General features: G+C 43.6%; 1 protein-coding gene across 1 annotated transcript in view; it reads left to right on the top strand.

Annotated features, from left to right (window-relative positions):
• Positions 1 to 16,605, top strand: part of PXDN (peroxidasin) — a 167,950-nt gene that overhangs the window by 59,448 nt on the left and 91,897 nt on the right. The window contains exon 2 of the mRNA XM_077291345.1: positions 12,442 to 12,513. Coding sequence (XP_077147460.1) covers positions 12,442 to 12,513 — 72 coding nt within the window. The remainder of the gene's footprint in view (positions 1 to 12,441; positions 12,514 to 16,605) is intronic.

The raw sequence follows: 16,605 nt of genomic DNA, 5'->3' as shown, positions 1-16,605 counted from the left end.
TCTTCCCATGGATGCGGACCAGATGGCCAGGCCCCTTGGCTGAGAAACAGCCCCACAGCATGATGCTGCCACCACCATGCTTGACTGTAGGGATGGTATTCTTGGGGTCGTATGCAGTGCCATCCAGTCTCCAAACGTCACGTGTGTGGTTGGCACCAAAGATCTCGATGTTGGTCTCATCAGACCAGAGAACCTTGAACCAGTCAGTCTCAGAGTCCTCCAAGTGATCATGAGCAAACTGTAGACGAGCCTTGACATGACGCTTTGAAAGTAAAGGTACCTTACGGGCTCGTCTGGAACGGAGACCATTGCGGTGGAGTACGTTACTTATGGTATTGACTGAAACCAATGTCCCCACTGCCATGAGATCTTCCCGGAGCTCCTTCCTTGTTGTCCTTGGGTTAGCCTTGACTCTTCGGACAAGCCTGGCCTCGGCACGGGAGGAAACTTTCAAAGGCTGTCCAGGCCGTGGAAGGCTAACAGTAGTTCCATGAGCCTTCCACTTCCGGATGATGCTCCCAACAGTGGAGACAGGTAGGCCCAACTCCTTGGAAAGGGTTTTGTACTCCTTGCCAGCCTTGTGACCCTCCACGATCTTCTCTCTGATGGCCTTGGAATGCTCCTTTGTCTTTCCCATGTTGACCATGTATGAGTGCTGTTCACAAGTTTGGGGAGGGTCTTAAATAGTCAGAAAAGGCTGGAAAAAGAGATAATTAATCCAAACATGTGAAGCTCATTGTTCTTTGTGCCTGAACTACTTCTTAATACTTTAGGGGAACCAAACAGAATTCTGGTGGGTTGAGGGGTTGAATAATAAATGACCCTCTGAAAAAACTTTTCACAATTTTTAAAAAAAATAAACAAAGAAATAACATTCTTTTTTGCTGCAGTGCATTTCACACTTCCAGGCTGATCTACAGTCCAAATGTCACAATGCCAAGTTAATTCCAAATGTGTAAACCTGCGAAATCTGCAGGGGGTTGAATACTACTTGTAGGCACTGTATATATATATATATATATATATATATGTATATATATATATATATATATATATACACTCACCGGCCACTTTATTAGGTACACCATGCTAGTTTCGGGTTGGACCCCCTTTTGCCTTCAGAACTGCCTCAATTCTTCGTGGCATAGATTCAACAAGGTGCTGGAAGCATTCCTCAGAGATTTTGGTCCATATTGACATGATGGCATCACACAGTTGCCGCAGATTTATCGGCTGCACATCCCAAAGATGCTCCATACAAGGCAGGATGGATCCATGCTTTCATGTTGTTTACGCCAAATTCTGACCCTACCATCCGAATGTCGCAGCAGAAATCGAGACTCATCAGACCAAGCAACGTTTTTCCAATCTTCTACTGTCCAATTTCGATGAGCTTGTACAAATTGTAGCCTCAGTTTCCTGTTCTTAGCTGAAAGGAGTGGTACCCAGTGTGGTCTTCTGCTGCTGTAGCCCATCTGCCTCAAAGTTCGACGCACTGTGCGTTCAGAGATGCTCTTAGGCCTACCTTGGTTGTAACGGGTGGCGATTTGAGTCACTGTTGCCTTTCTATCAGCTCAAACCAGTCTGCCCATTCTCCTCTGACCTCTGGCATCAACAAGGCATTTCTGCCCACAGAACTGCCGCTCACTGGATTTTTTTTCTTTTTCGGACCATTCTCAGTAAACCCTAGAGATGGTTGTGCGTGAAAATCCCAGTAGATCAGTAGTTTCTGAAATACTCAGACCAGCCCTTCTGGCACCAACAACCATGCCACGTTCAAAGGCACTCAAATCACCTTTCTTCCCCATCCTGATGCTCGGTTTGAACTGCAGGAGATTGTCTTGACCATGTCTACATGCCTAAATGCACTGAGTTGCCGCCATGTGATTGGCTGATTAGAAATTAAGTGTTAACAAGAAGTTGGACAGGTGTACCTAATAAAGTGGCCAGTGAGTGTATATATATATATATATATATATATATATATATATATATATATATATACATATACATATATATATATATACACAAAGAAACACCCTGGCTGAATGGAGCAGTGGCTGATCATTCACACTATGGGTCCATTAATTCTTAGCGGTAGTGCTGCAGTTTGCTGAGTGCAGCAGGTGGGTGCAGTTGCCACCAGTTCGTTCTTTATAATGAATTATGTTGATCTCATAATGTGAAGGAAACATGACCTGATGATGAGCTGCGCTCCAGAGCACATGAAGGAATTTGTGGAATTGCAGACTGTTAAAACGAGATCAATTCTTAAGAGCGATTACAACATTTAGACTAAACAGTAATAATAGTTGGGGAAGAAGTCAGATTCCAAGACCTAGCTCTGGCATGTTTTCCTTCTGTGTAATATACGGTACTGTTAGCACAATGAAATAACCTTTTGAGCTCTTGAAGAAAAACATATAAAATAAATGACGTGACCTGACACGCTATTGATGGCGGCTCTCGGGATGTTTGCTTTTTCAGGAGATTGGTAAAAAATAATAAAATTTATAGCTCGGGCTCTTAACATACAAAATACTGCACAGTCTAGGAGTCGGTGGGCATGTTCTCCTTAGCGTATGCTGCCATGACATCTGCTCTGTCCTAGGTTTTTGGATAAAGGACTTGGACAAGTGCAAATATTACATCAATGTGCAAATGGCTTCTCTACAAGGAAAGGCGTTCTGTCCTGAGTCGGGTAGTGGGATATTTCTTCTGATGGCTGTCGCACTTCAGCCAGGGATCCTGGCCACTCACAGCCTTTCAGATTGGGTGCTTTTTCTTAATTCTCGTGATGCATACTCTGCCCTTTTGAATAATAATATAGAATTGAAAGCAGTAAATCCATAATTTGGGTCTATAAGACCACGATTGTATGTGTGGTCTTCTCACATTTTTTTGTACAGTGGAATGTAGGAGAGCGGTGCACTTTGATCCATTAGCAAGAGCGCAATTTTATCCCAGTGTATGTAGGGTGACCTGTGTTGTGTGCTTTTCGATGGTGTTCTTTTTGTTGGCCGCAAGAAGAAGTGTGACTGCAGACTTACGGAAACTTTAATAAAAGCAATTGTCTAGACCATATAGTAGGACTTGCTAGCACACACAATCATCCAACTCTACAACAATGTTCTTGTATACCGTCTGTTTAGTGTGTGTATATATATATATATATATATATATATATATATATATATATATATATATATATATATATTAGCTTTTGTGCAAGGTTTCTGATGGGATTAGGAAAAGCCTTTTAGAATAAGCGTTTCCTTATACCAGAGAGATCCATTTCAGTCTCTGCATTCTACTCTGGATCCCTCCGTGTATATTTTAGCCTTTACGAGGATGTCCAATTGTTAGAAAAATAAAAGTGAGTATACTAAAATTAAATTACTATTCCTATCTTTAGACATCCTCAACCATCTGACCACTGAGACCCCTGTGGATCTAGCACACCCCATTGTGAATGGAGCAGTGACGGGCGATCCATCCATTCTCTGTGTGACTGCCCATAAACGCCAAGCACTGCTCTTTTTGACTGTCCCATTAACAGTGAATGGAGCGGAGGTTGAGCATGATTCCCCCGGAGGTCTGCAGATCGATTTTCTTAATGGCGTGGTTCCCAGAAATGTGCACCACCTTTTGTTCTCTGTGGTATTGCCAAAGATTTCCGAGAGTAGTGCTCCGCTTTTTCCAGCAGTCCCATTGATCATTGGCACATCTGGCTACCGCTCCATTTTGGGACTCCCCGCAGTTCCACAATTCTATGGATCAGTGGTGGATCATAGCTTCTTACTCTTGAAGCATCAGACAGCACAATAAGGACCAGTCCAGAGCAAGAATCCCACTGGTCCAAATTGTAAATCGTTCCAGAGCTCATGGTCGAGGTAGGGAAGGGTCACCTCAAAAACATTACGAAGGAAAACCATCCATCTACAATATGTGATATCCAAATGGCAGATCTGACAGGAATTGTAGCGCCACCTATTGGATGCAACAATGCTAAGAGACAATATTAACCCTTGCCATATGACTGTGGGCTCATGTAGATGTCTGTGAAACATAATATAAGTGTGGACTGCAATACATAGACAGTCCGATTCAAGCTCTACAGCCTCCTATATGCCCATGACCTGTGCACAGTCCTCGCATTGTGGTCCATGCTCGTACTAAGTTTTATGGACGTGTGCACGAGACCGTTGGATAAGAGTTCCAATCTTATTCCGCTGTAAAGAAGCTATTTTCCGATTTAAAATCCCAGAGAAGCATTGCACGGCCTACAAGTCTCTCTCTGGGAACATGGTGCTCTCCAGAAGAAGAAACCTTTCTCTCAGTGATACTTATAAATTGGATCCAGGCTACTAACCGTGTATATTAACTACGTATTTTTTAATGTATGACCAAGGCAGTTGTAGATTTTTAACAGGAGTGGGGTTAAATCAGAGATCCCCAACCTGTGGCTCAGGAGTCACATGTGGCTCACAGGACCATGATGTGTGGCTCGTGGTTTTCTGCCAGTTTGGTATATTAGTATCGGGTCTAGCAAATGGCTATGAATACTAGATCTCCAGTTAGTGACTTTACCCCATAGAAGTGCAGATCTTCATATGAATATACTGGCCTTGTGGTTGGAAAGCTAAATTAGAGGGATCCGGTCACCTGGAGAGTAATAACATTGTGAACCTGACCGACACCAGCACCCAGACCCATGCTGCAGGGAGGAAATGAACGACGTATATTCCTCCCAGCAGGTTCCAGTCATGGCTGAGGCACCGGCGCTGGTTCACTCACTGCTCACTGTATAGAAAGCGTCGTCTGTAGCTGCACCCCCTGCACTGACTGACAGCTGTCTAATTCTGAGCCTTTGTCCATTAGTACTGGGGGCTACATCCAGCCGCTGCTCTCTATACACAAAACGGTGCCTGAACTCATGCCGGTGCCAAACCCATGACTGAAAACCAAATGCTGCTGGAAGGCATAAAGTTAATTTCCTCCTGGCAGCGTAGGTCTAAGTGCCTGCGCTATGTCTGCAGGTTCATAACGTTTTCAGGTGACAGGATCCCTTTTAAGTGCTAAGCTGGACATGGAATGATACTTCCACATAGAGGTCGAGCTTGAACCTGGATCCGATCATGTGATGGGAGTGATTGATGCAAGATTTTCCGATGAGGGTAAGGCAGGAATCCCTCGATACGAGCATACTGTCGTGCTCTGATTTCTGGGGGAAGCTCTGGCTGTCATTATACTGATAGTGGGGGCTCTAGGTGTCACTACTGGAGGCAGGAGGAGGATGTCACTATTCAGTTGGGCTCTGGATGTGGCTCGTAACTCTCTCTGAGCTGAATGTGGCTGAGGAAGGTTTAGAGGATTCACTTTCTCAAAACATTGCGGTCATATTTAATTTTTGCTTTGAGCTGAGTGTCTCATACATTTTCAACAAAGAAAACTTTAGAGTTCTTTTTAGAGAAGCCCTTCATCCCCACCCCCCACACAAGGTCTTTCCGTATATGTCGGCCTCCCAGAGCTCTGATACTTCTGAGCTCGTCACATAACCCAAAGTTTAATATCCTAGAAATAAGAAAACGCACATGGCCTATTCTGGAAGGATAGCATCACTGCAGGGCATCATTATTACAGATACACAGGACGTCTCATATAATTATAATACGTGGGGACAGCTGGCCAGTCCCGGGAGCACTGTTGAAATAGAGAACGAATCCCTGAGGTTGATGGAGTCAACGGGCTTGGGAGTAGCACAGCGCTAACAGGGGTGGCAGAACAGAATAGGCTTTGTATACTAAGGAGAAAGGAAGTGTGAGTTGCTGTGCCCTACCCTACCTGTACCCACCTGATGAACTTGGACTGTGTAGTAAATGTTTGACTGTTACAAAGGACTTTGTGTCCCATGCATTGTGCGTCCGTTGGCACCTGAGAGCGGAAGACTGGAGGCAGCAGAGTCCTGCAACCAGATGTTGTGGTGTGCTCACAAAGGCCTGCAGCCTACAAATGAGTGTGATGTACCCCACACCCTTCAGCACACTGGGACTGGGACGCCCCTTGTCTGTAAAGAGACAGAGCAAAACTAGACAGCAGCTTGGTCGAAACTTTCTGTGCCACTTTACACATACCGTATATACCCGAGTATAAGCCGAAACCCCTTATTTTGCCACAAAAAACTAGGAAAACTTAACGACTTGTGTATAAGCCTAGGGTGGAAAATGCAGCAGCTACCGGTAAATGTCAAAAATAAAAATAGGTACCAACAAAAGTAAAATTAATTAAGATATCAGTAGGTTGTGTTTTTGAATATCCATAATGAATCAGAAGGCCCATATAATACTCCATACAGTTCATGATGAGCCCAGTTCATGATGCTGCACAAATGTTCATTACGGCCCCATAAGATGCACCATAGAGATATTTGCCCCATATAATGCAGCACAAATGTTGATTATGACCCCATAAAATGCACCATAGAGACATTTGCCCCATACAATGCTGCCCAAATGCTGATTATGGCCCCATATGATGCTCCATACAGATATTTGCCCCATATAATGCTGGTTGCAGCCCGCAGCTGTCAGTTTTGTCCTGGCTGGTTAGCAAAAATACAGGGGAACCAATCCTTTTTTTTTTAAATTTTATAGTGCAGGTAGCAGCTGATGAATACTCCCATAAGCCGCCGCCTGCTCTCTCTGTTATCAGTTGAATACAATTCTCAACATTCTCCCCTGCTAGTGTTGATCACAGCGTGACCAGGGTAGAATGATGAGAGCGGTCTTCAGCACCCGGCATCGGGGAACAGCGTTAACAGTACCGCTGGTTCCCTGGCGCTGGTACGTGTCACACTGTCATCCATTTGTCATCAGTGTGCACTCTTGCGGGATGTTTTGTGTTATATGCTGCCAGTAAAAAAAACGAACATGTCAGCATGTTTTGCCCACAGACACACAGTCCATGGAAACACACCGACATGTGCACAGACCCATTCACTTGACTGTGTCCATGTGTGTAAGGATCTCCGGGACGTGCGAAAACTGTCACCCCATGTACCAGATACTGAAAGAGGCCTTAGGCTATGTGCATACCTTGCGGAATGGGGTGCAGAATTTTCTGCACCAAATCCGCATCTCCTGGCAGAATCCGCAGGTGCAGATTTTGTGCGGAAAAGCTGCGGAATTGATGCAGATTTTGTGCGGAATTTCTGTGGCTTTTACCCCTGCGTATTTCTAACATGGAAGGGTCCAAATCCGCTGCAGTTCCGCACAAAAGAAGTGACATGCACTTCTTTTCAATCCTCTGCGGATTCAGTGCGGATTTTTCCGCAGCATTAGCACAGGTTTTTTGTTCCCCAATTGATTTACATTGTACTGTAAATCACATTGCGGAACTGCAGCGTTTGGAAAAATCCGCTGCGGATCCGCACCAATTCCGCATCGTGTGCACATGGCCTTACAGAAAGCGCCAAGTAAAAAACAAACAAAAAGAAACATGGTATAGTTATTGCACTGTATTTTGTTGCACAATGCATTTTGCTTGATAATGTAGGCTGACGGGATGAATGATAAATGCAAAAATAGTCAATTATTTGTGCAATAAATACTGAAGTGTAGGCGAAATAATGCAACATTTAGGCGAGTTTCATATCTAGCAATTCAATTTGCTTTTTACCACCTGCAATGACTAGCCTTTCCCAGTTTATCCTGGTATGGGAATTGCAATGATAAACCAGGTAAATCTTTTGAACAACTGAACATTTCTTCTCCATGTAAAGAAATAATGACCTTTTTCCTAAACACCTGCAAGAACACCTGCATGTACGTGTCCGACAGCGACCGACGAGGAGCCATAAGCTGCCATCTGCGGCATATCATTCACACTTCTCTGCTGAGGAAACCTGAGCTGTGTTCTTCTCCCTGCAGAACGTTACTCAGCAGACTCCTGGTTTACTGAGATCGTGGCCGCAGACTAGACATTCACTTCTATATGCAACCACAGTGGGGGAAGGGGCCTCTTAAAAATGACCCTGTAAATATGAGTCACATAATCCTGTACAAAAAGCCAGAAGAAAGCATCCGTCATAGTACTAAAGGCAGAGAAAATATAGAACAGTTTTTCATCTTTTAAGGAAGCCCAATAATTCCCTGATCTATAAGAAGTCTTTGTTCCAAGTTTAGTCACAACCCGCCCCAGCTCCGTCTATGTTGGAGATCTAGTCAGGACAGGAGTGAAAACACCAAAAGTGGTGGAAATTTTTACAAGAGGTAAAAAAAAAGTATGACGCACACGTACACTGATATCTCCAGTACTGTAACCGGTACTGGAAATATCGGGACGTGTGAAAGAGCCCTAAATCTTACAGACCCCTATAGAGCATTGCATTCCGCTGTATGGCTGACCAAATAAAGTTAAGTACCGGTAATCGTCTCAATCTTAAAGAAGGGTTGTCCTTTACTTAATCTCTTTTGAATGTCCGCACAGTGGTGGTTAAATGTAAAAATTATATAGTTTCCGCACTGGCACTTCTCCTTTTGTTTTAAAGGGAACCTGTCAGCAGGATTGTGCACAGTAACCTACAGACAGTGTCAGGTCGGCACCGTTATACTGATTAAGATGATACCTTGGTTGATGAAATCCGTCTTGTGGTTGTTTTTTAATCCGTATTTGTATTTTTCAGTTAATGAGATTCTCACGCTCCGTGGGGGCGGGGCTGTGGGTGGGGCTTCATGTGGTGCTCTGTTCTGATAGATGCTAATGTGCAGATGCCATTTTGATAAAGCTGAATTTTTGTTTTGTAACTCCCACAATATGATGAGTGGTATGTAAAAAAGCCATATCAGTGAAGGATCAGTGACCTGTCAATAAGCCCATAAGGATGAATATAAGAACAGAGCACTACATGAAGACCCCTCCCCCTCCACACAGGCCTCCCCTGAGCATCAGAATCTCATTAACTGAAAGCTACAAATACAGATTAAACAACAACCACAAGACGGATTTCATCAACCAAGGTATCATCTTAATCAGTATAACATCGCCAACCTGACTATGCCTGTAGTTTAATGAGCAACATCCTGCTGACGGGTTCCCTTTAAACACTGTCACACAATAGTCTCTTGGCATTAAAGGGACCTTATGAGCAGCTCCTCAATGTTTGAGGCAAACATACTTGGCTATGATCGTACAGCCAGTGGCTGATACATGCTTTAACATCTGACGGGGTAATCAGGTGCCATGGGCTGCAGGAATCGGACACTGACTGCGCGATTGTAGCCATGTGTGTTTTATCCTAAAATACTGCGACTTTTCAGAGTTAACGTAAATTGAAAAGCTGGTCGATGACTATATGTCTTGAATGATTTCTCCCATATGCTCTGGACTGGCTTTTCCACATCCTGCTCCAGATGAAAAACTGTTCTCTCCCTACAAGTGTGCATAGGCAGAAACCTGTCAGTCACAATGATTTGGTCACCATAGACCCACAATCACTGACAAATTATGTTTACTTTGAAAAGCCGCAGCATTTTAGCGTAATACATACCTGACCGCAATCGTGTAGTGGTTTATGCAGCAGGAGTCTGATAACGAGATCCCTTTAAATGTGTTGGCATGAGTGACTATACATAATGCAGTACATAATATAGATTTGTCTGATTCTTTTACTGTATGCTTTGTGTAAAACACCTTTTAAATGTTTCAAACTTAGACAAAATTCTGTGTTATTTTATTTTTTTTTTGTAATTTTTCTGCCAGTACTGGTCAGCTTTGCTAAAGTGGGCAGCGCTGAGGTGGGGAAAAGACCTTTTTGCATATTGTATTATTTATTTAAATGTCCACCATCCCCTGGCTAGAGTAACTTTTCTGGTATAGCCACATAGCAGTTTTAAGATGTTCCTAATCCATTAAGATTTGCATGCAACTAGAGTCCGAAGACTTTCTGTTCTCATTAGAAGTTGGGTTTTCACGAACATATAAAAGGTCGATTTGCTCTTGGAAACTAGACAGGAGGACATCATAGTGAACTAAGCAATGGAGATACTGTGTACTGCTCTTTATATCACCCCTTGCAGTCCATTAGTCCCATTCATTACCCATAGCCCAGGTTACGCTTGCACCATGATAATTGGTGGTGACAACCAACAAATAATGGGGGCACCAAGACCTTCTGTCGCAATTGGCAAGGACTAGAGTTGAGCAAATTTTTCAATATTCGTTTCGGATTACGTTCGGTGGCAAATATGATTTTTGCAATATGCAGCGAACATAGCCGAACATCATTGGAGTCAAGGGGAGCAGAAATGATCAAATATGTTCGGAAACGATCGTTAGACATAAAGTCTGCATAAATAGGGTACCAATTTGGCCCGAATAGAGCAAATTCATATTCGGCAATCATTTCCAAACATATTCGCTCCACTCTAGTAATGACATGTCAATTAACACACACAATGGAAGTTAAATTTTTTTATCTTTTACCTCTAGCCCCCATTTAAAGTCAATGCTGACTTTACAGTAAGGATGTGTGTGCCTTGAAAAAGGCAAAGCCCACATGTCATAGCACAAAATAAGCTACTCCCCTTTTCCCATAATATTCTCCTTACACAGTTACTGAACCATTTTTTTTTTCGTTTTCAGGAAGAGTAAAATTTTCCTTCCTTTTGAGCTCTGTTTTTATGTTATCAGTCTCAAAAATTCCTCCTAAGATAAAACTAATGACTTTGACGGGAAGCAGTAACCATGGGAAAAAGGCAAGGGAGGCAGTCTATGGAGACCAGCTTTCCTGAGAATATATTTTTAGTCCATACCACATGTGTGTCTTATCCAATGCAAAAGTGTAATTTGCAAGAAGGAAGCACCATTGTCCAGACTTCATATAAAAGGCATGATTTATGGCATTTTGTACACTAGTCCGAATGAAGGCAGTGGTGGAGTAACATAAGACTAGTTCATGAAGAGACGCACCTTCTAACTGCCACGTCTCTGCCAGAAATGCTACTCCAGTCTGGAGCACATTTGTGGCGCAATATTTTTATAATTTGCCGGACAGACTTAGTCGGGCTCATCCTACTGAAGCTCTGCCTACTTTGACAAAGCTGCTTGGGGCAAACGTAAAAATGCCAAGTCCCACATTTTTTGCACGACTTTGATTTGTGGTGTTTTATGCCTCAACTTTGGTGGGAATTGGGCCCTACGTGTCCAGATGCAGTTGGCTTAAAATAATTTCAGAGTGGAACAGCCAACATACATCCTCTGACTCATTATATTGATAGAATACTGGTAGACAATTTTGGGCTCCATTGTAGAAGACAGTCATAGCTGAACTAGAACATGTGTAGAGAAAAGCCACCAAGGTTAAGGGAATGGTGGACTGTAATAACAAGACAGGTTATCGAGCTTGGGGTTATTCAGTTTGGAAAAAAACAAGGCTTATTACAATGTACACATATCGAAGCCATTGGGGCTGTGGAGTCAGAGTCGTGGAATCGGAGTCAGTGTCATGGAAATTGAGGAGTCAGAGGTTTGGATTACCGACCCTGGCAGGTATGTTTAGTCGGAACCCATTTTGGTGGAGGTGGCGTCGGTGTCATGAAAATTGAGGAGTCTGAGTCAGAGGTTTTGCTTACTGACTCCACAGCCCTGGAAGGCACATGATGCTATGTTTGATTCACTACAAAAGTACAAGATATAATTGTACATGTTATGAGCACTAGATTCTGTAATGGGCCGTTGATCCAATGAACTAGTCTGATTGCACATTGCAGTATGTGGAAGAGGGAAGTAATTTTTCCTTAACGTGGATCAAAATGTATAAGTTGATCTTGATGGACATTGAAAAACTGGAGCAAATTCAGAGAGCTACCAGGATGGTGAGCGGACTGCAAAGTTTGTCCTACGATTAATGGTTAAAGGATCTGGGAATGCTTAGTTTACAAAAAAGAAGGGTAAGAGGAGACTTAATAGCTGTCTACCAATATCTGAAGGGCTGTCACAGCGTAGAGGGATCATCCTTATTCTCATTTGCACTTAGAAACATGAGAAGCAATGGAATGAAACTGAAAGGGAGAAGATACAGATTAGATATTAGAAAAAACTTTTTTACAGTGAAGGCGATCAATGAGTGGAACAGGCTGCCACGAGAGGTGGTGAGTTCTTCAATAGAAGTCTTCAAATAGAGGCTGGACGGACATCTGTCTGAGATGGTTTAGTGACCCTCGAGGTCCCTTCCAACTCTAATATTCCATGATTTTATGGACATATATAGCTTCTTTCAACCTTACAAACTATTCTATTGTGTGTTTTGTAGACAATAATGCCTTTTTTTGGAATGGTGGTAGGAGCCTCAATGAACGATGTTCTCCTTCTGCAGAGTATATGTGCATATGTTCTGTGTATATATATAATTTATTTTTTAACTTTATTTTTTTTGTTTTGCAGGGATTTGCGGTTCAATAGGATAAAGGATATTCAACCGGGTGCATTTAGACATCTAAAGAATCTTAACACTTTGTAAGTAAACCTGTAGTAACGCAATTAGTATTTCATTGTCACGATAAGATTGCTTTATCTCTAAACAGAGGTCAAGGTGCTTTTATCTTGAATGCCTTTCTCCTTAATATTGCATGTTTTATGCACTGTCCTGTATGTTTTTAATTCATTTTGTGTGTGTGGGTGTGAGTTAAAGAACAAAAATACTGTCCTCATAGTGAAAATGAGCAAAAATACTTATTTCCAAGAGCAAGAAAGTGGCCTCTCTGTTAGCCAAAAAATTCTATTGTAGGATTCTTGCTTCCTTGTCATAGTAGACAGCAGTAGGGTATTGTTGAGTCAGACGCCTTTGAGAGAAGTCTAGTGGGTACTATTACAAACAGACATGGTGGTAGAGTCGGCATACTCCTGTCCCCACAATGCACCTTCCAGGTCATCCCCTCAGTTCCATCACTCTCATTCGCTTCTTTTGAGGTTCACACAATCAGGCTGTTTCATCCCCTCTCCGTCAGAGTAGCGGTCATATATTGGCCCCCATGCTCGCCCACCCAGTTCCTTGAACACTTCTCAGCCTGGCTGCCGCACTTCATGTCCTCAGAACTCCCAACCCTTATCCTGGGAGACTTCAACATCCCCATTAACAGCCCCACTTCCACATCTGCATCCCAGCTTCTACCACTAACCATTTATCTCGGCCTCTCACAGCTCTCAACCTCTGAAACACACAAAGACAGTAACACCCTTGACCTGGTCTTCGCCCGGTTCTGCTCAATCTCCTACCTAGATAACTCACCGCTTCCCCTCTCTGACCACAACATTCTCATTCACTCTCACAATCCCTCGCCCACCCCAGTACACTCCTACCTACCACACATTCAGAAATCTACACGCCATTAACTCTCATACACTTTCAGGCTCCTTACACTCATCACTGTCCCCAATCTCCTTTTTTTCCTGTCCTGATCTGGCTGTACATCACTACAATGACACTCTTAGAAGCACCCTGGGCCAAGTAGCTCCCCTCACCCTCAGAACCTCCAAGCACAGAGTAAAACAGCTCTGGCTCACATCGCAAACTCGATTTCTCCAGCAATGGTCTAGAAGTGCTGAACTCTTATGTAGGAAAACTCGCACACCAGAAGACTTCAAATTTATGTCAAGAACCTATAATTCTGCCCTTCACGTCGCCAAACAGACCTACTTCACCACCCTGATCTCCTCACTATCCAACAACCCCAAGAAACTTTTTGACACCTTTCACTCCTCAGGCCAAAAGCACAAGCCCCTATCACAGAGATTTGTGCTGATGACCTAGCCTCCCACTTTATAGAGAAAATAGATAATATCCGTCAGGAAATCTGCTCCCAGCCACTAAGTGCAGTGACTCCCATCCCTCCCTGCAATTCCCCTGGCTCACTCTCCACATTTTGATTCTATCACAGAAGAAGTAGTCTCCAGGCTCTGCTCCTCTTCTCGTCCGACTACATGCACTACTGACCCCATTCCCTCACACCACCTCCAGTCGCTCTCCAGTCATCACAACTCGCCTAGCTACAATCTTTAATCTCTACCTCTCCTCCGGCATCTCCATCCCATCCTCCTTCAAACACTGTATCATTACTCCACTACTAAGGAAACCCTCACTCGTTCCACCCTGCACAAATAACTACAGACCAGTCTCCAACCTCCGCTTCATCTCTAAACTCTTGGAGCACCTGGTCTACTTCTGCCTTACACGTTACATCTCCACTCATTCCCTCCTAAACCTTTCACAGTCCGGCTTCCGCCCCCTACACTCGACAGAAACTGCCCTCATCAAAGTGACCAATGACCTTCTGACAGCAAAGTGTAACGGTGACCACTCTCTGCTCATTCTTCTCGACCTCTTTGCAGCTTTTGACACTGACCACCATCTCCTGCACTCTAGGCTCCAGTCACTAGGCATTAAGGACACTGCTCTCTCCTTGTTCTCTTTCTATCTTTCCGATCGCTCCTTCAGTGTATCATTTGTTGGCTCCACTTCGTCCCCACTTCCTCTCACTGTCGGGGTACCTCAGGGCTCAGTCCTTGGCCCCATTCTCTTCTCTCTGTAGACGGCCAAAATTGGACAGACCATCAGCAGGTTTGGCTTTCAGTACCATCTTTATGCTGATAACATACAACTATACATGTCATCCCCTGACCTTACCCCCGCTGTACTACAGAACGCCAGTGACTGTCTGTCCACAGTCTCCGACATCATGTCCGCCCTCTATCTGAAACTCAACCTCTCCAAAACTGAACAACTTCTGCTCCCACCGTCTACGAACCTCCCTAAAACTGACATTTCCCTCTCCGTGTGTGGCACCATAATAACACCCCAGCAGCAGGCGCGCTGTCTGTCTGGGTGTTACGTTTGACACTAATCTCTCCTTCAATTCCCATATACAATCCCCTGCCCTCTCTTGCCGCTTACACCTAAAGAACATCTCTAGAATCCGCCCTTTTCTCACCACGGAAACAACAAAAACCCTCACCGTTGCCGTTATACACTCCCGCCTGGACTACTGTAACGCTCTATTAATTGGCCTCCCCCTTACTCGACTTTCCCCTCTTCAGTCCATCCTTAATGCAGCAGCCAGGGTCATCTACCTGGCTAATCGGTATGCAGCCGCTCTTCGCCAGTCGTTACACTGGCTACCCATTCGTTATAGGTTCCAATTAAAAGTACTTGTTCTCACCCGCAAAGCTCTCCACAGTGCAGCACCCCCTTACATCTCCTCCCTTATTTCTGTCTATCGGCCTAGCCGACCGCTGCGCTCTGCAAATGACTTCCGACTAACCTCTGCACTAATCTGTACCTCCCACTCCTGTCTCCAAGACTTCTCCCGCGCTGCACCAATCCTCTGGAATGCTCTACCCCAAGAACTTAGGACCATTCACAATTTGCATAGTTTTAGGCGCTCCCTCAAAACATATTTCTTCAGAGCAGCCTATTACATTCCCTAATAAAAGTCATTTTATGTGTAAGGCCGCATGTGTAGCCCATTCACTATCTCCATCTATCCCCCACACCCTGAAGATGGCTGGACCATCACTGTAAATACACACCGGTACTTTGTATCTCCTCCACCTCATTGTAGATTGTAAGCTCTCACGAGCAGGGTCATTTTATTTTGCTTTAATTATTGTATTGTTAACGTTATTACTTATGACTTGTGTTTGAAACTGTTAAACTGTAAAGCGCTGCGTAATATGTTGGCGCTATATAAATAAAGATTATTATTATTACTTCATATGGAATCCTACTGTCCTACACTGATGATGGGTAAGAACCCAGGACAGCTGTCTGCGGATGTTATTCTTTTTTCATTTTGGGGAAGTCTCTAGTTTTCAAAATATCCTAAGACATGTGGCCAGGCTTATTAAACGTTCAACACTGACTTGTAGGATGGCTACCTCCAATACAGTTGGTGACCCTTGAGCACCAGCTTTATTCCTCTGAGATCAGGCTTTGCTCTCTAGGAAAAAAGCATGCAGATATGCTCTCTAAGTCTCCACACACCAGCTTGGCGGTCTCCACAAGTAGAGACAGAACACCATAGGCCGTATAGCGGATGGACATGCTCGCTGTAGCTCCTGAGTTCTCCAGGCTTATAATCAGATGACATTGCCGGCAATGTAATAATTTATGATGGCAATAACTTGTAAGACTCCTGGATGAATGCAGCAATTATTCTCTTCTCAGTAAGCCGATCCCTCTCGGGCATTCATATTAAGAAATACTGAGCTGTAGCTTGAGAATTTGGGAGAGTGTCATAGTAAATCCTCCTCATAAAGAGAATGTGTAAACATCCAAGAGTGAGGGCGGATTGTTTTGTTTTTTTCATGTTTCTGAAGTAAATTCTCGACTACATTAGTCTGTTCACATTTACCTCGGAGTGATTGCTAAGTGTGTTAATCAAATTCTGCTGCTTTTTGAGCCTTTACGCCCATCACATGTCCAGAACAGAATTTTATCCACTGAAGGTAAAAGAAGAATTACAAATGACAGCAATCACATGTCTTGAAAGCAGTAAGGTATTGATGCACAAGATTTATTATAACATTTTATAATCAATTCTACAGAGCTTA

The sequence above is a fragment of the Ranitomeya variabilis genome, chromosome 2, assembly GCF_051348905.1.
Source record: "Ranitomeya variabilis isolate aRanVar5 chromosome 2, aRanVar5.hap1, whole genome shotgun sequence".
NCBI classification, from domain to species: Eukaryota; Metazoa; Chordata; class Amphibia; order Anura; family Dendrobatidae; genus Ranitomeya; species Ranitomeya variabilis.
This window is presented reverse-complemented; position numbering and strand designations above follow the sequence as displayed.